The sequence below is a fragment of the Alligator mississippiensis genome, chromosome 4 (genome assembly GCF_030867095.1).
Source record: "Alligator mississippiensis isolate rAllMis1 chromosome 4, rAllMis1, whole genome shotgun sequence".
NCBI classification, from domain to species: Eukaryota; Metazoa; Chordata; order Crocodylia; family Alligatoridae; genus Alligator; species Alligator mississippiensis.
The window spans coordinates 179,272,795-179,296,479 of NC_081827.1; the positions used below are offsets into that span (position 1 = coordinate 179,272,795).

The following is a 23,685-nucleotide window of genomic DNA, read 5'->3' on the forward strand; positions in this document are numbered from 1 at the left end:
TACTGTATGGTCACTCCTATCCCCAACAGTGTACATGGCGCTCACCTCAGCTCCCCCAGCACCATGGATTGCACCATCCTGTTCCCCGGGGTAGAAGCAGAAAGCAAAAGCCAGGGGATAGAAGGAGCCCAGAGAACCTGGCTGTAGCAGCAGCCAGAGCAATAGGGGGAATGATGTCTGGATAAGAGATGGGGGAAGGGAGGGCTGGGGCTGGGGTTGCACGTTAACTGCTCATGGGCCACATGTGGCCCACAGATCGCCAACTGGACAGCTCTGACTTCAGTCAATGTAATTCAAAGTTAAAAGAAAACCAACTCTACAAATTAACTAGACAATACTAATTCTATATAATAGACAAACAAAAAGTTATTACATGCTCACGACTGAGGCCCATATTCAGAAAAGTACCTCTGTTTTATAATTAATGCATGTATGCATCATACAGCACATGCTTAAAAGCATCTTTCTGATTAAGGATGAACTTAAGCAAAAGTTTAGCTGCTTTCCTAGATTGGAGCCTAAGCAAAGATGCTTGGTTGCCTCTGATAACTTCAATAGAGGATCTTAAAAGTAACACTAAAAGCTCTTGTTAGCCCAGTCTTTCAGCCCAGTCTTTGGCTGGGCCTCTGAGTTTCCAGTCTTCCATTCTCCACCCGCAAAGCATCAGACTGGATATCAAAAGACTGGACTCAGAACACTTGTTGGTGCCTACTATTTTCAACTGTATTAATCACGCCCGTTTAATAAGATTTTCTGCATAATTTAAGTAACCAAGGAATTTGCATAACCAAAGTGACTGCGTCTCTGAGGACAGACAGCTGACATGGGGTCAAATCCCCAGCTGGTGTAAATCAGCCTTGCTCCAGTTACAAAGCCACCTTTTGACTATGTCTTTTTTTCAGCCTGCAATTCTGATATTAAGGAATGATAGGAAAATAAGTTCATAGATCTCTGGCGGGAAATTTTCATTGGGATTAGCATTTAAACCACAAATACATAGGAATAAAATCATAAACATGCTGCTTATACTACACTGAGCCAGCTTTTAGGGTGTACGGAGCCAAAGGCTGGACTAGTCTTAAAATAAAAGTATTCCTGATGCATATATTTTAAGTGCTTCTCTTTCTTTTCAGTGCACCCTGTTTCCAATTTCTCCTGAACATTAAAGATTATTTATGATTACCACTATTGGCGTCCAGTGTAGGTGGCTCTCATATCCACCTATGGCGATGACCCATTAATCCTATTAAACTTGAAATTCCCTGACCACTTGTCAATGAGAAGGGCAAGTGTCACTAAGAATAGTACTGATGGCATTAAGACAATCACAACCCTCTTTCAGCAAGTAGCCTTTGCAAATGAGCAAATTGCTTTGCTGAGCAAGCACTATGGTCTACAACCACAAGATGAGGCAGCTCTAGAATGGATCATGGAAGGGACTGGGTGTGAAAAATTCCTGCCCTTTAACCCATGCTTTGACATGAACTCCCTTCGGGGCTTTTGTCAGGTGATCTATCTATCTGTAAAACAGAGATAATTGTACTTGTGGGCCTCACAGGGCTGTTGTGAGAATGCATGAGTAAATGTTTGTAATGTGCTATAAATGGACCAAATTGAGCAGAACGCATAAACAACACTCCAGGGGCTGCCCCCAGCTTGTTAGAATAATTCACTCTTGAAAAAAAAAAATGTTAATCATTGGCAAGATTGCATGGGACTGAGTACAACCAGCTGGGTGCTTACAGTGAGATACTGGTTAAGACAAAAAAATCCCCACCCCAACATTTTCATAACACCATTTCCATCTTGCTGATTTAATTTTTGCATTGCCCCAAAGAATCTGCCTGCTGATCTTTTCAATAAATCCTTTAGCCAACCCTGCACAGTGGTTTGAAGATCATAGGAAGATGTCCTATTACTATGGTTTACAGACCTATGTAAATATGCGATGGCCCATTGATAATATAAGCTGTCATTCTAAGAAATAGACTTTATGTGGTCTCATTAGTAATTCCCTTAAAGCTCTTAGTAAATAAATAGTTATGAAACGATGCAGCAAAAAAATCTAGTGTGCTACTGACCTACCCAAATGTATATCTGAAATGGCAACGCAATTACACAATAACAATATTAACCCTCAAAAATATCTTCCGCATCATAATAAGGGAGAGAAGCAAATGTGTGGGGGTTCTTTGCATTAATCCATTTCTCACGGATGGACTTTTAGCCCCTTATTGTGACTGTGCCAATCTGTTTCAAGGGGAAGACCATCTCAGTCATTCATGAATCCTTCCTCTGTCAACTAAAATCAATTATTTTATATTCAGTATCTTTTTGTTTTAGCTTCTCATTTGATATTTTTGAAAATTATTCCTCAAAAATTTAAGTAATTTTAAAAACTATATTGTATGACAAAGCTGACCAATAGAAAGTTGCATATTACCAACAAGAAAGAAAAAAACCCCAAGTTGTTTCCTCTTTTTCTATTTCTTTCATTTTTCTGCAAGATCTCATTTGAAAATAGTACTGATGGCATTAAGACAATCACAACCCTCTTTCAGCAAGTAGTATGATTGAAGAAAAAGAAAAAAATGTCACTTTTGATGTTTCTTATAGGCAAAACTGAAAAAGATAAATAAAATAATTTTAAAAATAAAAATATTTCATTACAATTTAAAAATAACAGAAATTGGTTTATAAAAATGTAAATTAATACTGTCTTATGATTTGGCATTTTGAATCTTTTAATATTTATAAATAGAGAGAATATTATATTCCTATGACTTGATATATCATCCTTTTTGCAGTTCAGTAGCATAATTTTTTTTTTTAAAGGTCAGTAGATTTTTAAATAAAATGTAATTTGAAATTCCCGGCATTTAATATCCTGTTTTGCAAATTTTTATTCCACATGAAAAGCATCAATGCTCTTTTTCAATGTACTATTTACGCACAATGCTGTCATGACTATTATATAAAAATACATACATACATCTTACACATATGATAAATATACCAAATGTATGTATGCACATATATGCATCACTTTCAATCTTGAACAATTATGGAAATTCCTGTAGAGTATAACACTGTTGCTGTGAATGTTATTAATTGTTAATGTTTTCATAATGATCAGTCATTATGATAAAAGACAAAAATAGAAGAGTTTTTTGTGCCTAGCCTTGTCAATTTTTCATTGTTTTTCCCGCTGAATTTTAATTTTAAGATCATATATACACATGCACATATATATATTATACCTACATTAAGCATATATACTAAGCATAAAAAACACCCAAAAAAGTTATTACACATGCATGCTTATCCAAAAAAACCTGAAAAATTCTGACCCCACTGAAGTTAATGGAGCTTTGCTGCTAACTTCAAAGGGATTAGGATTTCATGGAAGATTTTCTCCCTTTCTTGTAAATATCTGTGCTTAACTTTTCCAGAAAGAAGGTGGTTAATTTAAAGCTAAAATAATTAATATGTATATATAAAGGAAACAAGTGGAAAAGATACTCCAAAGCACTAGAGATTCCTAAGCATCATTTCCACCCACCATGGTGACTCATGACCTGCCCAGCAGCCTCCATACTGACATTCTGCAGATAGTTGTGGCAGCGTTCCTTGTGCTCCTCCAATGAACTGCGCTGCTTATAGCTCCGGCCACAGTAGTTACACTTGTGAGGCTTACCCACTGTGGAAAGAATAAAGCTCTGGGTTAAATCATTATCTGCACAAATCACTATCAAAATTTCATCTGTTATAAGCAGCTAAAGAGATGGAAAGACACTTGCAAAGGTTATTCAAGTCCCAAACCTCCTTCTCTTGCCCCTTTTTCCCACCCCACACCCACGTCCTCCCACCTACTGTGTGCTTCACCCTATCTGTTATTCACACTATATTGAAGTATCATCAGACATACAAAAAGGCTGACTTGTTAGCAAAGGCAATAAATAGACTACACCCATGGGGAAAATAAACCAAACAGTTGAATCACATCCAACCTATGACTGTGTCACCAAGTCTGGTGGGAAACTTCTGAGCGGTTTTGCCCATATTGTCAGCATTTGCCCTCACATACATGTGCTGCTCTGCTGGCCTAATTCAACCTAAAACTGTGGGGGATTTAGTTACGTGATAGGGCTGAGTTTTCTTTTGGTTTAGAGTGTTGTAAAAAACACTAAGTTGTGAATTTAAAAAAGAGCAAAAGCAAGTGGGTCTTTGGTTCCATTTTTTGTAATATGTCAGAAATGAGCAGTCACTAGCAGTATAGAGGACAGGATAGTTAAATGAAGACATGATTCTTATTATTTTTAGTTGCTCTCAAGAGCCATATGAACTGCAAAAGCTGGCACCACATCCTACTAAAGTGCATCCCTTTCACATTACGCTATTAAGAAGCCACAAGAATGCCTTAAACTACGGCCAGAAATCTAGTCAATGGTATAACATTTTTAAATATAATTTGCTTGTGGAACATGAACATTTATCCTCTAATAACAAAAATAGTATTAACTGAGTACTGTAGGTCTAGTAAACTGCTACAAGAAAAGATTTTTAAAAGGTGTCTGGAGGATTAGGAAGTTCAATTCTCAAATGCCCCGTGCGGTTATGAAAATCATAGATACAATGTTTAGGTCCTAAACAAAAAGCTAAAAATATGCTCTGTGGGATACGATACAGGTTTCCAATACAACTTCCCTAATATAAGAGGTCTTTGGGCCCCAGTCTTTTACCTATCAGTTACCAAATGAATTACAGGCTATGATAATTGTAGTCAAAATTCATTATTACCATCTAATGACTGTTAGGTGTCCTTTGTGAAATACAACAGTGATCTCATTCCAGGTCTTATTAATCAGGTATCCACATCATAAAAAGTGCACACAAAGTGACCTTTGGATATATGCTAGCATCCCACTGTACCCATTCAAGCTTGGGGTCCTTTAAAACTGGTACCTATAGTTATAGGCCACAGAACTAAAAACAAGCAAGTGACCTAAAGGAAGACAGATATAAGCCTTCCTGCCACTAGGGCAGAAACAGCAGTCTGAAGTGGTCAAAGGTCACAGAAGTCACAGTAGGAGTGGCTGTTAAGTGGCCAGCAAGCACTCACAAAAGGAAACGCATCTCCCCTCCCTATTAACGTATTGGTTAGTACTAGGGCTGGTCAAAAAATCTCCAGCAAAACTTTTTTTTTTTTGCAGATGTTGTTTCACTTATGTTTCAATATAATGAAGATTTTTGCAGAAAGTCTGTGCTTTCCCCTGAAGTTTGTGATTCTTCACTTTTTAATAAAATGTCAATTTTTTTCCACAGAAAATATTCTGACCATATTTTGTTAACCTCCAATCATTTGATTTTATTTTCCCTTGGTTTCAAACTTTTGTTCGGAAGTACAATCTGCTTAAAAAGAACCTTACCTTAGACTAAATAGGTGTTTGGATATTTAGTACAACTTCCATGGCTGGGGAGTTTCCCCACCAGCTTATACCACGACCATAATTGACACTTGTTTTAATCATCTCAGTGAAGACCAAGGATCTAACGCTTGATCTCAGACCTAATAAAGCCAGTGGAACTCTTCATATTAACTACAACACAATTAAGTCAGGCCGCAAATATCAAACACTAAATTGGCTCTCTCAACCCTGGAAATGGTTTTTTTAGAGCACCCTGGTAGCAGAAAGTAGGAAAGTTTCTATTACCACAATTCACACTGTATTGTGCAGACAGAAGACTTCAGTTTACACTACTCCAATACTCATTCATTAGACCTAAATTCATTTGGCTTCTGAAGGAAACTTACTCAAGGCAAAGGGATTAATATAAATTATTTGAAGTGGCTTTGAACCAGGCCCTCAAATTACCTCTACCAGGCAATCAAACAAGTTAAAAAGAACTGAAAGATAAGACAAATGACAAATGTTTTAAACTATTCAAAGAGCTGGGTATCTGCTATTAATTTAATGTTAGTGCTTAGTACATACAAATATTTTTATTCCCATTTCAAGGTTGCAATAATAACAGTGGTAAGTAACTCTGCTTTGGAGTTCCAAAATCCCTTAATAGTGACTGTTTCCCATAATATTTAGGGACAATATGTCTGAGATTTTTCTAAGGTGCTTAAGTGGTGATGCCCATATCTCGCTGCATTTCATGAATGACAAAAGCTAAAATGATAAAAACAGAAGGCATGTATAGGAACGACTTCTGCATGAAATTCAGTGGGATTTGAGAAACATAAGCCCCTTAGGCACAAGACACTCCACTATACACACTTTTCCCTGTGGGGAGAGGATAAGAGAACAAACAACATGTGACAGGTATTAGGCATGTTGCTTAATGCACGACTGGAAAAATACTTAGACACTATGGTGGTGAACAAGGAATATGAACTTATATAGAATGAACATAATCTAACTCGTTTGGGTTCTTTTGAAAATCTTAGCCCCAGGCTCCTTCTATGCTGCCAATAGTTACATCAGTGTTTTGTAACCGCATATATAAACAGAGTTATAGGTCTTGTCTACTTTATAAAATAAAATTGTTCAGTTTGGTAAGATAAGGATGCACCATAAATATATATAAGAGCATTAGGAATTAATTTGCTTAATCTACACACTAATTCACTTTGTTCCACCTCACCATGAATGGCAATCTTTGCCCAAGAGAGTTTTAGACTGAACTAGCAGGGATAGGCAGGCTCACAGAGGTGAAATGGAGAAACATACAGGTCTACCACTTGTCTACATAAAGCCTAATTTATGCTATACATCCTTGGTCCATTCTGGGCTTGACCATATAAATGTGAAGGCAACAACATTAATAGGCTTATGCAAACTGAGTGCCCTTTATTTTTTTTTCACTTAAAGATTTGTTAACAAAAAAAAAAGGCCATGGTGAATGAGATTAACATAGAACATTTAGTTTTTAGTACAGGATAATTAGTTTGTCACCATTTATGGTAAGCATTTAGAAAAAAACAGCATCGTCATTCATATTTTCACATGCAACAGTCACAGTACAGTGGATGCAATAAGGTTTAGGGAACCTTATACATTTTCTCCAATAAGGATGGAGCAGGGTAATGGGTCAAATGCCCCATGACCATCACAATGAAAGATACAACTTCAACCACTTCTGAAAAAGGTGTTTTTTTTAATGTCAGATGTGACATAAAAAAAACCCACAGCAAAGTCTGTCTCAGATACAAAATACTATGACTGTCCTAGTATAAAGGATATTCCATTTAAAAGCAGAATTTTTACCTTCAAGCAGACAAAACATTTACAGAAATTCATAGAGACACTGAGTTTGAGAGATTAAAAATGAGGAAGGGGAAAAAAAAAAAAAAGAGAGAGACTATTTTTGAGTTAGGAAAACTCCTGTGGGTGAAGTCTGAGAACTGAGAAGTTTGCACACAACAGTGGGGAGGTGATGTAATTCTGAGGTCAATACTCAGGACAGAAAGCAGACTTGGGCTTTGGGAGACTTCTTTTAAGTCATAAAAAGGTCAGTACAAAAGAAAGAGCCTGTAAGGCATTTACACGACATTTTGTTCTCAAAAAGGCTTCAAGTACATAGCAGAATAAAAAGTCAAAGGGAAAATACAAGATATCCTAGGTAATACTGTGTCATAAGCATAAAACATGACAAAGGCTTATTAAAAATGTCAAAGCAGTGATACACCTTGGCAAAATTCCCAACAACTTCAGCACAGCCAAGATTTCATCCCAGATGAAATCCTCCTTATCGAGGAGGATTTTTTTCACTTCTACCCTCTCCTTGTCCTAATGCCCTGTGCACATCCCTGCCACTCAGAGCGCACTTGAAGAAAGAACTCCCCCTCTATGTATGTATTAGAAACTCATGCTCTATTCCAAAGACTGCTGAAGTTAAATAGGAAATTTTCCAGTGATTTCAACAGATTTGAATGAGGTGTTTATAATTGTTTATATTATTTAGCAGGTAATATCTGGGGAAGGAACTGCATATAAAAATTCTGAATTCAGATGAACAATTTGCTTCTGCAGCAAATTGCTTGTGCAGCCATCCTGATATCACATCCTGAGCCTGACTTATTGTTATGAAGTTTAAACTATAAGTGAATCTCAGAGGGCTCATGACCTCTATCAGTTTCACCATCATCACCTTGAACTCAGCACACATTTGTAAAATTTTACAAGAAATTTTATCTTGGCAGAGATTGGTAGCAATGCGGTCATAGCTATGAATTACTATTATTTAACATTTTGGTTAGACTAACCCCTAAATGCCAAATGAAGCTGGGCCTCATTGTCCTAGCCACTGCTCAAGCCATATAATAAATACAATTTTTTGCCTCATATGGCAAAAGTAATCAAAGAGTTCCAATTTTGAACCATGTTCAAGATGCTGCATGGTTGAGACTCTTATTCAGGCTCTTGTCACCCAGTGTCTCAATTAGTGCAATATCTTCTTCCTCTGGCCTTAACAAACTGCCTCACTCATAGCGATCCAGAATTTCAGATCATCTTTCTAGCCTGTCATCTTAATCCTGCTACCTCTCTCATTATGACCCTTTACCATCTCTTCTGTTCCCTATCACATCAAATATAAAAATACATTTCCTCCCCTTCATGGCCCTTTATTGGTTATCCATCTTACCTATCATCTTTCAACAAGTACTGAAATGGTGACTACAGCCAGCAGTCTGCCCATGATGCCAGCATCTATCACCCACCATAAGGTTTTTAAATGAATATATTGGTGCTTTCCTCCATGCTGCCTCTCGTACTTGAGAGGACCTCCCCATAAACCTTTGCGAAGCGACCTCATTACCCTGTTTCGAAACCATCCTTACCTATAAAAACCTGACAGCCTTTAGATTACTAGTGTGCTTAACCCACTGCCTATTATACCAAGGTTGCCTCATTGTTTCCTCATACTAACCCATTTGTTGCTTTTCTTATCCTCACATAGTAAGTTCTTTGGACCAGGGACCATCTCTTTACATTATCTGTATAGTGCCCAGGCACAGTGGTGCTCAGCCTTTTTCACCAGTGGGCCAGATGGGCAGTGCTCAGGTGGTATGCAGGCCAGATCCAGCTAGTGGTCCCGATCTGGTGCCCAGGGCAATTGTGGTGGGACCCCATTCAGCTTTGCAGTTGGGGGAGGGGAGGGAGAAGACAAGGCCTGGGCCCAATCCAACCATGGGGAGGTAGGAGGGGGAGTCATGGCCCAACCTGCTGCTCCAGGTTGAGGTTTGGCAACAGGGGAGGGTAGCTGTATTAATTGCCACCACTCCCTCACTAAACAAATTTCCTGACCCATGGGGAGCCCTGCAGGCCACATACTATGGCTCCGTGGGCTGCATTTGGCCCATGGGTAGAGGTTGAGCATCCCTGGCTTAGCACAGTGAGGTCACAGTCCATGAATAGGGCTCCCAGGTATTATCGTGGTGATAGTAGTAGTATTAGCAGCGGTTGTAATGACTTTAGTAGAACTACAATCAGTGCCATAGCAACGAAGTTTGGTGCCTGGGGCAAAGCCCACAGCGGCAGCCCGCTCTCGCTCTGTGCACAGATCTGGGAGGGGGCGGGCACATGCCTCCCCATACTTGCCTAGGAGCACATTCAGTGGGAGCCACCCTTCCCCCCCGCACCCAAATGAGCTGCTTGTGGCTCTGCCCTGTGCCCCGCCCCAGCTGGGCAATTCCTGTTGGCACCCCTTCGCTTCAGTGCCCAGGGCAGTCACCCCTCTCGCCCCCACCTTGCTACAGCATTGACTACAATAATAGTGTTTTAACTATACAAAGTAACTTGACGAGATTAGAGGTTTTTCCTGTATTGCTATTCAAATAAGGCATACAACTATTTTCTTCCCCAGAAACAGATTGAAAATCTTACTGATTATATGGCCTTAGATTTAAAACAGGGCTTTTAATCCTGAAGGACTTCAATGGCATAGTGTTTAGAAAAAACTACCACGTAAATATAGCTCCCTCAAGTGTGGGATATGGAAGCTGTTGAGCAGAAGACTGCAACATTATGAAACCCTTTGGGTAGAAACAATTTCCATTCCATATGCAAGCATAACTTGCAAATGGAATAGGTAGATCATTACAATCCATGTCAGACATTGTGTTAATTGCAACGCTGGGTGCATCATAGAAAGAAAGATAATGACAAATGATAGGGAATTTCAAAACAGCAACGAAAACAATGAAGGGGCTAGAGGTACTAATTTTAAGAATAATTCAGTTAAACTGCTCTCAAGTCTACCTACTAAGAATGAGAACTGTGCTATTGAGATCAGGTTTTAAAAAGGGTAAAAAGTAAGGTTAGATAGTAAAGGCACAGGTTTGGGACTCTGGAGATATGCATTTAATTCCTGGCTATACCACAAACCAATAGTGTGGCCTAGGGCAAGTTAAACCAACTCCCTAAACCTTGGTCCACACATAAAATAGTGATAATTCCTTTCCTCTCAGAAGTGTTGGGAAATGAATTTGCAAAAAGGTTTGAGAGATGTTCAGATGCTACCGTGAAAGCAATCTTTAAAGCAGGCAGAGGGAGAAGAATCTAGACCACATCTACCTTCTGGTAAATTAAGTACTTGAAAAGGAGAGAGATGGTAGCAATATGCAATGATTTTACTGGAGATGGGTATAAACATAAAAGAAGAGGAAGCATTGGGAGTCTTTACACTTGCTCTGGGGTTGAGGTGGGGCACTTTAATTACAGAGGCTCTCGGGAGCTGCTCTTGCAGCATCTCGTGTATTCAGTGTCTGGCACTTCAAAATGATGGCAGAGTGCTTTAACTAAAGCTCATTCGATGATCTTTAGTTAAAGCACCCCAGCTGCCATTTTGAAGTGCAGGGATGCTGAATATATGTGATGCTGAGGTTGCTGGAGCGTGCTAAATAACACATTCCAGTAGACTTGATTAATGAAGTCTGCTCCAACACATTCTAATTAGAACGTGTTGGAACAGGCATTGGGCACCTGTATAGGTGCCCATTTACAATAGTACAATGTGACAAAAATTGGTATGAGCAATGGGAACAAATTAAAAAAAGAAATTATATAAGCTATCAGAAAAGTTGCCAGACACGGGTTGCATCTACATGAGTTGCTGACTGTTCAGTTGTTACTGCACTGTCATTTAATACTTGCATACGTAAGTACTAAATGACTGCACAGTAACCAGCATTACTGTGCAGTAGTGTCCCCTCACAGCTTCCTGGTGATGCTGACTGAGCAATAGTTCATAGATTCATAGATGCTAGGGTCGGAAGGGACCTCAAAAGTTCATCGAGTCCGACCCCCTGCATAGGCAGGAAAGAGTGCTGGGTTCAGATGACCCCAGCTATATGCTTATCTAACCTCCTCTTGAAGACCCCCAGGGTAGGGGAGAGCACCACCTCCCTTGGGAGACCATTCCAGACCTTGGCCACTCGAACTGTGAAAAAGTTCTTCCTAATGTCTAGTCTAAATCTGCTCTCTGCTAGCTTGTGGCCATTATTTCTTGTAACCCCCGGGGGCGCCTTGGTGAATAAAACCTCACCAATTCCCTTCTGTGCCCCCGTGATGAACTTATAGGCAGCCACAAGGTCACCTCTCAACCTTCTCTTGTGGAGGCTGAAGAGGTCCAGGTGCCCCAGTCTCTCCTCATAGGGCTTGGCCTGCAAGCCCTTAACCATATGAGTGGCCCTTGTCTGGACCCTCTCCAGGTTATCTACATCCCTCTTGAAGTGTGGCACCCAAAACTGCACGCGGTACTCCAACTGCTGTCTGACCAGCGCCCGATAGAGGGGAAGTATCACCTCCTTGGATCTGTTTGTCATGCATCTGCTGATGCACGATAAAGTGCCATTAGCTTTTCTGATGGCTTCGTCACACTGCCGACTCATGTTCATCTTGGAGTCCACTAGGACTCCAAGATCCCTTTCCGCTTCCATTCCACCCAGCAGGTCATTCCCTAGGCAGTAGGTATGCTGGACATTTTTCCTCCGTAGGTGAAGCACTTTGCATTTCTCCTTGTTGAACTGCATTCTGTTGTTTTCCACCCATATGTCCAAACTGTCCAGGTCTGCTTGTAGTTGTTCCCTGCCCTCCGGCGTGTCCACTTCTCCCCACAGTTTTGTGTCATCCGCAAACTTGGACAGAGTACACTTCACTCCCTTGTCCAAGTCGCTGATGAAGATATTGAAGAATATCAGTCCAAGGACCGAGCTCTGCAGGACCCCACTGCCCACACCCTTCCAGGTTGATACCGACCCATCCACTATGACTCTCTGGGTGCGACCCTCTAGCCAATTCGCCACCCACCAGACTGTGTAGTCATCCAAGTCACAGCCTCTCAATTTGTTTACCAGTATGGTGTGGGATACCGTATCGAAGGCCTTCCTGAAGTCTAAGTATACGACATCAACCCCTACTCCTGTGTCCAGGTGTTTTGTAACCTGGTCATAAAAAGAGACTAGATTAGTCAGGCATGATCTACCTGCTATGAACCTGTGCTGGTTTCCCCTCAGCATAATTTGTCTTGCCGGGCTCTCAGAAATGTAAGCCTTGAAAATTTTTTCGAAGACTTTGCCTAGGATGGAGGTGAGACTGACTGGCCTATAGTTGCCTGGGTCCTCCTTCCTCCCCTTCTTGAAAATGGGGACCACATTGGCCCTTTTCCAGTCCTCCGAGACCTGGCCCGTGCACCACGAGCGTTCAAATATTACCACCAGTGGCTGTGCAATGACGTCAGCCAGTGCCTTCAGTACCCTCGGATGGAGCTCATCCGGGCCTGCCGACTTAAAGGCATCCAGTTCCTCCAAGTGACTCTGCACCATCTCAGGGTCTATGCATGGCAGTCTGGTGCCTTGCTGCTGTCTCTCTGCAATCCCAGTGAGAGCCTTGTCCTGCCCCTCACTTAGGAACACTGAGGCAAAGAACTCATTGAGGAGTTCAGCCTTGTCCCCCCTGTCTGTCACCAATTGCTTCTGCCCATTTAGTAGGGGCCCTATTCCTCCCTGGGCCTCCCTTTTACTCCCTATATATCTAAAAAACAATTTTTTGTTATCCTTTACTTGGGATGCCATCCTCAGCTCCAAGGTAGCTTTGGCCTATCTAACTGCCTCCCTACAAGTGCGAGCAGAGGAGATATACTCCTCTTTGGTAATCTCTCCCCGTTTCCACTTTTTATATGATCCCCTTTTAGTCCGCAAGCTGCCCTGGATTTCTCTGGTCAGCCAAGGAAGCCTCCTGGCCCCTTTCCCTCTTTTTCCTCACATCGGGATTGTCTCCTCTGTGCCCGAAGGATCATTTCCTTAAGGCACAGCCACCCTTCCTGGGCTCCCATCTCCTCAAAACTCACTAATCGCCTGAGTTCATTGTGTAGTAGTTCATTACTACTACACAATGTTTTCAATATTTCAGGGGTGCAGGTTGTAGCTGTGTTGGTCTAGGAATATAGGCAGACCAGGTTCTTTGGGTAAATCTAATATCTTTTATTAGACCAGCTCAAATAGGTGGAAAAATTCTTCTATGCATAGCAGCTCGTTAGTACTGTGCAGTAGCATCGCGGGGCACGAAGTGTGATGTGACACTACTGTGCAGTAGTAATGAGCTACTACGTAGTAGTAAGACAAGATTATTTGGGTATATCTGATCTATTCCGTTAGACCAACCCAAATAGTTGGAAAAATTCTTCTCAGCAAGCTTTTGGGCACAGATATGAAAGCTGCTAAGAAGAATTTTTCCAATTATCTGAGTTGGTCTAATAAAAGAGATCAGATTTACCCAAAGAACCTTGTCTTACTGCTACGCATTAGCTCATTACTACTGCACAGTAGCGTCACATCATACTTCGTGACCCGCGATACTACTGTGCAGTACTAACGAGCTACTGTGCAGTAGTAACAAGGTACTGCGCAGTATGCATCTTGTGTAGATGTGGCCACAATGGCCTATTGGGTTGTAAAACAGTCACCCAAGAGATGTAAAGGATGCCCCATGGCTTGATGACATTTAAAACTATACAGGACAAAAAGAAAATGCATTGAATTTGAGGATGCATGGATTAGATAATCTAGCAGGTCCCTTCCATTTCCAACTTCAGTGATTCTATGAAGTAGTAATTATAGATGAAGAATAACAAAGCAGAATTTAGGCAGTGGTAAAATTTAGATTGGAAATTTCCTTCAGGATACAACAGGAAAGCAGGCACATTAAGTAACGTACATTATCTCTAGCCTGTAATAAAACAGCTTTTCTTCAACTCCATGTCCCAAAAGTGTAAATCCTACAGATATTTCAAATAAAACATGAATTAATTCTGGCTCTGAGCTGCATACATAGGAAACAACTCCCATCCCCATTTCATATCTGGTGATGCTACTCATGACTGTAAATGTATTAATTGAAATCTGAAGAGATACTCATTTCTGTCTCAGAGATTACACACACACCAGGACATTTTGGAGTTTCAAAATTACATTGAGTCCCACAGTTGAGAGATCTGGAATCTCTTCATGTAAAAGACACAACCTGTACAAGTCAAAAGTAAGTAAGTAAGTTTAAAGACTTCTAGAGGACATGCATATGCACATATAGAACCAAAACTAATCATTCTGGGTACCTCAATTTTTAAGTGCCCAATAAGGGATGTCTTTGAGGAGATCTAATTTTCAGAAAGTGCTGAGTACCTGCCCTCTGAAAGTCAAGTCCCCCTATGGTATGTCAAACAAAAAACAAAATTATTTCTCACTTTTGAAAATTTCAGTTGTTTCAAAATGTTAAAACTTTGTGCTTGTCATTCTAAAATCAGGCAACAGTATCTGGCATAAATTCTAATGTATGATATCCTGTTCTGTCACTGTGTATAAACCTGAGTTGGGAATGGAAGATTTGCTTATTAATGAACTGTAACACAAGAAAGCAGTATTGTATCATCAGTTAGGGAAACAAAATGATAGAAGACAACAAGAATCTTATTATGGGGTCTAAAATATGGGCCATTTTTTCAAATGGTTACTCCCATGAGTAATGTTTGCAAGACCCAGGACTTTGTTCTCAATACTTTTTGTTTCTTTTTAATTTATGAACATAGGCAGGTATTATTTCATCTTCAAAAGTTTCAATATAATGTCAAATTGTGTGTAAAGAACAGAATTTATGGCAACTTTGGAAGTTTAATTCTAAATATACAGACTCAAAAGCTTGAGTATAGAATAACAAGAGCAGAGCTCTAAACACAGTTTATACAGCTGTAACTACTTTCCAGACTTTTAGCTTGAAAAAGAAAACTGTTTTCACTTCATTACTTCCTGGCCTGATGCATCATAGTGAAGATTAATATCAATTACTTTGTTCACAAGTGCTTTGCAAAGTGCAGAGGTGTTTTGGATTTTGTGCCCTTGCTGGCAATTGAAAGGTAGCCCATACTGACTTTCAGTACTATAGTCAACAATAAGTCACCATTGCCACCTTTAAATACAACCTTCTATCACGGCAATCTTATCACACAGTACTATGGCCTGTAGTATAACACCATCTATATACCTGCAGGACAGCATTATGTAGAAAAACAATGGCAAAACACTTATACCGAATACACTCTCTTTGTTATCCAGACACACCCACCTTTTCTATAAATATCTACAGGGCACAGAACAGCAGATCAACACCTGCGTCTATCTGCCAGTTGTTTATGGTACTGTAAAACAAGCAAACTAGCACTGAAATATTGTACAGATGACATTTAGTCCCGTCTTGATCTTCTGTAATCTAAAGTGTTAAAAATCAGATAATACATTAACTCTGGAACTTTATCCATACTAGTTTGCCTAGACTGCTCTTCTCCCCATTCCAAAAAAAAAATTAAAAAAAATAAAAAGCAGGAGGTGGGAAGAATATATACTATCTAGTTTCTTTCTAAATGCACAGTCTAGGTTACAGTTTCACCTAGTATGAATCAGGGTATGCACATGCTAGTTTATACCAGTTGAGGATCTGTTTGCTTATTTATTTTTTAAGGATCCCTCTGTGCAAAGATATTCAAGTTTTTCTAAGATTCATCTTACATTTGCAGTTAGTTATTGGATCTGTTACTTTATTCTTCCTGATTCATCAACCTGTTTTGATTATTATTTAATCCACACCATGTATGTGAGTACAATATGATCCAAATTATCACAAGGGGTCTAAGCTTGTAGGTAGAATTTTGTGCCAAAATTCTAGGAGTTAAAAAAAAAAAATCTCAGCATAATTCATATAATTATCTAAACCTATCTGCCCAGTCAGATACTTGCCAATGTCTAATCACAATCTCTGTGCACCAAATATATATTTATCAGTAGAAAGCATAATCATTTCTCAACCTTCCCCCCCCCAACTGTAAGATCTTAATCTTAATTAGTTGGCAGACCTGGATGTCTGCATGCATGAACATTGTGTGCACATGTACACTTCTCCTATGGGTGAATGTATGCAAAATATTTCTGAGAAAGCACAAACAGATAAATTAATTTTGCCTTCAGTTTTGAAAAAGATTAAACCATCTTTTATTCCCATCTCTTATGGTAGCAAGCCCTATATAATTCAATTTCAGCTCTTGTGAAAGATTTGTTCAGTTGACATAAATGTGGAGAAACAGTTCTTGGAGGTAGAGTCACATCTCAAAGCATGTGTTTAAAATATAAAGAATGGAACCAGAGCAAGAAAAAATAGTCCCTTTTTACCAGTAGCTTTAGCACTACCATGTGAAAAGGGCATGGGTAACTTCAGTCTGAATCAGTGAAGAAGCCAGGTGACTTGCAATTCCTGAAAACATCCTGTTTTCCCCTTCATGGTTTGCCACGTGGTGTCTGAAATTACATTAATATAACTGTAGGAATATATGCTTTGTGAAAAGGGACAAATGCTGATCACAGGAATATCCTCTATTCGATCAGACTGGATAGACATGTCTGCTGGCATTGGAATGCCTGGCGGTAGGAAAGAGGATTCAGAAACAAGGGCTAGTAGGAAAAGAGGTCACTGCTTATTCCTTCTGATGGGGATGAACATAGATATTCCCTCCCTATTGTGTGATACTAACAGAGCAGCACAGGAAAGGAAGGAATTCTGAATTGGTTTCTTTTACTTTTTTAAATGCTTATAACGGACCCATGCATCTTACTTGATTAATAGTAAGCTGCCACAACAGTTAAGGATTTGTTACCTATGGAAACTGAACTGCTCTAACATCCTGAAGAAATGAGCATGCCTTTCAACAGATAGAAGCTTGTTTAGTGTATTTCTTTTGCCTTGTAATGTCCTTGTCCATTGGTATTATAAGTAGGATTTTCAGAGCTCTGTAAAGACCTCAACATTCATTTCTTATTAGAAACTGACATAGATTGGGCCTTCAAATCTCTTAGACAGTTTAAAAAAAATCTAAAAACAAACATTTAGCATGCACGTTTCATACACACACACTGGCATACTACTGTTGTGTTGCATGCCAGATCTGAAAACGTTCCCAATCGGTCAGACATACCTGTTATCTAAGAGATTCCCATGATTTTTATGGCACATATTGAGAGGGTTAAACAGTATTAAAAAATTCTATTTAAATACCAGTAAGGTGATGAGTTAAACTAGCACAAACCAGGAAACTCACAAATAACCGCATGTTTATCATTTTAAAGTTACATGCAATGGGATTTACACTTTCCTAAGTGTAACTTTCCTCTGAAGTGAGGGAGCCATTTGCAGCCGATATAATATACAGACAGACTAGTTGTGAATGTAGTGTTCCTCTCAGCAAAGACATTTGTGTGTGTGGGTGGGGGTGGGTTAAAGATAGAAGGTAAAGTTTTGCTGGCTCTGCACTCTCTACTCCAAGTCAGACCTATAGCATTATATTAAGGTAAATTTGTTGACTTGTGTTTTAATCAGTCACAAAGCAGACCTTCCAAAATATGGTAATGAGACATTTTTTATTTGATTTTTTTAAGTTTTGGATATACTTTTTCTTTTTTTTTTTTAATAGTTCAAGCAAAACTCAGCAAGAAAAAGACATAGTGGGAGTTTTGATTGACTCATTTTTCTTGTCTGCATTAATAGTCCCACAGCTCGAAGGAATTTAAGGAGCTGGCTGGAGTTCTTTACGTCACCTGCAAGCAAAGGTTTGCTTTGACCGATCCCAAATGGAGATGAACTGCTCATGCACGCAACCCAGGGTGTGGAATCCTCAGTTCATATCAGGAATGCTGTTGAACAAACACTCCCTTGACAGACTTTTTTCTCCCCTTCTCCTCTCACCCCCTCTTTTCGTAAAACAAAATGTAGGCTCTGGGCCAGATCCTCAGCTGTTGTATTTTGGAGTAGTTCCACTGGAGTCAATTAACATCTACTGAAAAGATGAGCTTTTATTTTTTCCACTTAAAAGGTAATTCCTTGTTCTGAATCACTTAAATATTTTACCACATTATCACAGAAAATATCCGTGTCATTCTGTGCAATGAGTTGTCCCAAAAATCAATCAGGAAAGGTTAAAGGCCAGATTCGGTCAGCCTTATTCACACCAAGTAGTACTATGCTTTACAAGTAGCTTTTTAACTTCAGGGTCAAACAAGGTAATACCCAGTGTGAATATAGGTGGCATGAATGTGGCCTAAGCATTGTTAGCCTTGGTAAGAACACCATAATAAAATTAATTACAGTGATGGCAAAAAGGTTAAAAATATCAAATTCATTAGTATATGAAGGGAACAATAAAATAAATGCATTTGCCATACATATTTTTGTACTTAAGTATTGAGCATGTGGGAGCTGCCCAGCAGAAACAAACATATGGTCAACCTACACCACTATGACAAGGGCCAGTACCAAGTGCCTCAGAGGGAGAAGCAAGAAATGGCACAAGAGGCAAATACGGGATAGTGCGACTCCTGTAAAAGTATAATTCAGATGCCTCACACTTAAGAGGCTGGCTGAAGTCTTGACTCAGGTGGTTTTATATTTTCTCCACTTTTTAAAGTAATGACTTTTGTAACCTTCAAATGCATGTGAATGCCCAATCATTCCCAAAAGTTTGTTGAATTCTTGGCCTCAGCTTAATCATGCATCCTTCAGGGAAAATATTTCTCTATTTTAGTTTTGAGTTTACCTCCTTTTATTATTGACTATCCTCTTGTTCTTCTATTACAAGATTAGGAGAACAGGAGCTCTAGACAACTGTTTCTAAACCCATGGGTCACAACACCAAATTGGGTCGCAAGAATATTTGAAAGGGTCATGAGCAAGTCCCAGGAAAACACAGGAAAGCATGGGTTTCCCCTTGCAGGCTGCAGCATTCCAGCCTGCAATGAGTTGCTTGGGTGATTGGAGGCAGCAGGAGCACACGTGTCTGTGTGTGCACATGCATGTGGCCAGCATGCCGCCAGGCAATCATGGGAGCACCCCAGAAGCTGCATACAGGTAAATGTAGGGAGAGTGGGGATTGGAGGTCCAGGGCTTGGGGACTGTCTAGGGATGTGTGCATGCATGAAGGAGAGGGGTATGTGGTGGAGAGGGGGTGGGTACCTGCAGCACTGGTGGAAAGCAGCTGGGTACTGAGGCTGTGTCAGGGCATGGCAGGTGGAGGGAAGGTGCCTGCCCTTCCAGTGGGGCAAGGGGGTAGGGAGGAGCTGTCTGGCTGGGCCAGTGGCATGTGGAGCAGCCAGGAAACGCTGCTTGGGTGGTGGGAGGGTCCATGACCAGGCTGCCTGGCATGGTGCGGGAGCCCTAGTGCAGGGCAAGGGAGTGCCACAGACCTCACCACCACCATCTGCCTCCAGCCCGTGCTGGGGCTGGACTTGCTTGGGAGTAAGGGCACCAGCAGGGCCAGGGGGCTGAGGGTGGGGAGTGGATGGCACCAGCAGGGCCAGGGGGCTATGGCTTGGGAGTGAGAGCCACGAGCAAGGCTAAGGGGCTGTGGGTGGAGAGTGAGGGGCACCAGCAAGGCCAGGGGGCTGTGGGTCAGGACTGCCCAATGTTTACAAATGGGTCCTGGTACAAAAAAAAGTTGAGAACCAGTGCTTGAGACCTATCTTCACTTTCTTGGTTTCAGTTAAATAGCTATGATTCCTCAGCTCTTATCAATGTCAAAAATTCAGTTTTCTAAAACAAAATATTAACAAGTTGTCATGAAGGTGACAGAGATATGGGAAAGACTAATAATGGCAGGTCCTTGTTTCTGTTAAGTAGTGCATCTAGGAGTTTTCACATACTTTGATCAAGGGCAACATCCAACAAAACTGGCATTCCATTAAAAAACAGGACAAACAAGGAAATTAGTGGGGGCCCCTGAGACTAGAATTATTTCTCAATGTTACCCCTACCCCATGAACAGGCCAGTTCACCCTGCCAGGTTACTTTCATAAATATCAGCTGCTCAAGAATTCATTTTTGTCTCTGCTTCCATGCGTGTCAAACAAGGTTAGACAGAAAATGGACTGTGTTCCTTCACCTATGTACAGCTTAACCCTTGAATCTTTTTGCTCTCTGTGAACATAACTAACCAAAAAACCCCCAACCATACATACCAAGAAAATTGCAGGGAGATTAAGAAAAATAAGAGATTTTCTGAAGAACCCAGCCCAATACTACTGAGTATTTTTGAAAATGCCACTCTGAAAGGTTGACCTGCAATAATTTGAGTTCTCTTACTTCTGGCACAATAAGGAATATCCATAGCAGTTTCTTGTTCCAATTGGGAACTGTGATCTCTAAAGGGAGAATTAGCTACTAACTCAGTATCCAACTTTTCTACGCTTGGGCTTTTATTTTCAGAAGACACAGTACTTCCAATTAGTCCCAGGACACATGACTTGGGCATTTTGTTTTAACAGTTCCTTGATGCTTTGATCCCGATAAATAGTCTGTCTTTGAAAACTCTTCCTCTAGCTTTATTTGGGGAAGTATTCTACAAGTACTGGATTCCATTATGGATTGGTACCTTCCATTTAAGAGTAAGGAGACAAGAGTACAGGTGCCACAGACAAATAGAGCTAAAATTTATCCACTGCTCACAATGCTGAGTAAAAGACCCCAGGCTGAGGCTGTTCAGCAATCTTCTACTGTAGTATTTGAAAGAAAAATCAAGATCAGCTTATAGGAGTAACAAGCTGACCAATTCCGTAGAGTCTTTTAGAACAAAAAAAAAGTGAAGACATATTTTAAAGGGGGACAGAATCTTTAACTACCTGAGAAATGAATCACGGGCACCAGACAGCCTCTGTTCTAGTGAAAACCACTACATCAAGTGCCTATGTCTGACAGCAGAGATACATTAATCTCTTTCAGATAATAAAATGCAGTAATTCCTGTTAGCCTTAATACCATTCCTAGTTCTACAGTAGCACAAATAATAAATAATAACAGTTCTTCTGGAGAACTTGCAGTTCCTTAAAACATCAATGCTTGCAGGAGGTGGGGAGAGGGGGAGACAAAGTATTTTACTTGCAATTAGTTTTGCAATATGAGCAGTAAATGGATTCAAACTACAAAGCGCAAAAGAGAAACGGATAATGCAAAAAAGGAAATAAAATAGGTGTATGATTAAAATCAAAAGAATTAAGAAAAAATGTTTCAGCTGCATGTTAGCGTAGAAGTTAGAAAAATGGAAACGGGCAAACCCACACGGGTATTGTATGGAAGTACAGAAGTTTAAATAAAGGACTTAAACTCCACATTTGGTAATGGACTTTATTCAAGCACAGGTAAAACTTAATGAACAACTATCCATAAGAATATATTTCTTTTCAGTATATTTAAAAAGGGTGTATTACAATTTGACTAAGGAAAAAGTGTAACGCTTCTCATTCTCTATTATTTGAAGGGAAATAGATCACTGCTTTCTTAAGTTCCTTTTGCAAACCTAGTCCTATTTTACTGTCACTATTTTCTTCAAATCTGAGGAAAGAAGCTCACAAGTTATAGGAAAAGGATTTAGGAGATCTGAGTTCAAGTCCCAACTATGCCACAGAATTCCTCTGTGCCCTGGGATAAATCACTTAACCTCTGTGCCTGTTATCTCTTTGCATTATGGTTCTATTAATTTTTATTTTCTTTCTGTCATTTTTAACTGGTGTGTTGAGACATTAAACTCTTTGGCCAGACACTGTCTTTCACTGTTTTTACTGCACCTGATACTCCAGTGCCCTGACTTTTTGTTGGGACAGTTCAGTGCCTATGTAATAGAAATACTACTATTATAACAAATGTTATTTGCATTACTATAGTGCCTAGCGGTCCCTACCCATGGAACAGGACCCCAGGTGCTGCACAAACACAGAATGAAATATGGACTCTGTCTAACTTAAAGTTAGACCCGAGACTGGCTGGGGTGGGGGGAGGACTCTGTTCCCTCCAACCCCACCCCTCATGGATGAGCGGCTTGGTCTAGTGTTGGGGCAAGGCTAGGGTGATTGCCCACCTGGGATGAGAGGGGAGGAAAGGCAGGCTGTGGAGGGAAAGAGCCAGGGGACTCCCTCATGGTGTGCAGACCCTAGCTGGGGGCCGTGGCTAAGGCAGGAGGACTCTGTTGCTCCCCCACCCCTGCCCCCCATGGCTGACAGGCTGGGTCCAGCACAGGGGTGATTACCCAGACAGGCTGAGGGGGAGAAGAAAACTGGGCTGTTGTAGGAAAAGCCGCCATTGCAGGGTGTCCCCCCCACAGCTGGGCTGCAGGGAGGAAAGCCCCTGCCATTATGCTCCCCCTCCCCTCCCCCACATGCTGTGTAGACCCCTCGCATGCTGTGTGGGTGGGGGAGGCTCTGTTCCCCCCTCACCAGCCCCTGTGCACCCTGCTGGCTAGGCTCTGGAGCAGGGACTTTTCTGCCTCTGCTCTGACAGCCCAGGAATGGGGCCATTTGGGTTTGGCTACAGCAGACAGCAGGGCAGAGGCTAGCTGGCCTGACCTGCGAGTAGGGGTTGGTGGGGGAGGCACAAGGCATCCTGGGATGCTGGAAGACTGCAAAGTAACTTGAGTTGGGAGGGGTTGTGGGAAAGAAGTTCCATAGATTGGTTTAGCCTAAATCACTTAAGATAAGTCTGATACTAAATCACTAAGACTTCAGTCTGATACTAAATCTATCCAGGTCTATTGTAAACCAGTTTCAACCATTTTGAAATTGGTCTATGTGCAGTGAAGTTCTGTTCTGTTGCAGGTTTAAACTGGTTTCTGATCACTTATACAGGTTTGTGTGTGATGCCTAGTCCATAAGAGAAAGCACCAGAGATCTCATTTGAAAATCTAGACATGGGTGATGGAGACTGGTGTAATGGCCTGACTGGCGATGAGAACTGACTACTCAGTACTGAATGAGAGGCAACAAAGAAAACAAGGATAAGATGTTTAAAACCAAGGGCTTGCTTCTGTCTGGAGCTGAGCACCTTTTTTCCTACTGACATCAATAACCAAAGGTGCTTGGCACCAAACAGGGAAGGTGATTATGCTAAGTCCCTTGTATTAACTCCTCCAATTTGAAAAGTATTTAAGTTATATATTGTCTTCTATGGGTGGTTGTGTTTTTAGGTATTTTTATTTCATCACCTTATTTCCTTAGCTGCAAACCAAGTCTTATCCAAATTCTGCAGAATTGAGGATTATGCAGGCAATATGCCAGGGGCCCGAGGGCCACATGTAATTTGTACATAAATCTGTATCATTCTT

At 40.7% G+C, this 23,685-nt stretch overlaps 1 protein-coding gene across 12 annotated transcripts in view; it reads right to left on the minus strand.

Annotated features, from left to right (window-relative positions):
* Positions 1-23,685, minus strand: part of IKZF2 (IKAROS family zinc finger 2) — a 137,845-nt gene that overhangs the window by 23,565 nt on the left and 90,595 nt on the right. For all 12 annotated transcript variants that reach the window (XM_059727147.1, XM_059727143.1, XM_059727145.1 and 9 more), the window contains one exon: positions 3,563-3,700. In XM_059727147.1, coding sequence (XP_059583130.1) covers positions 3,563-3,700 — 138 coding nt within the window. The remainder of the gene's footprint in view (positions 1-3,562; positions 3,701-23,685) is intronic.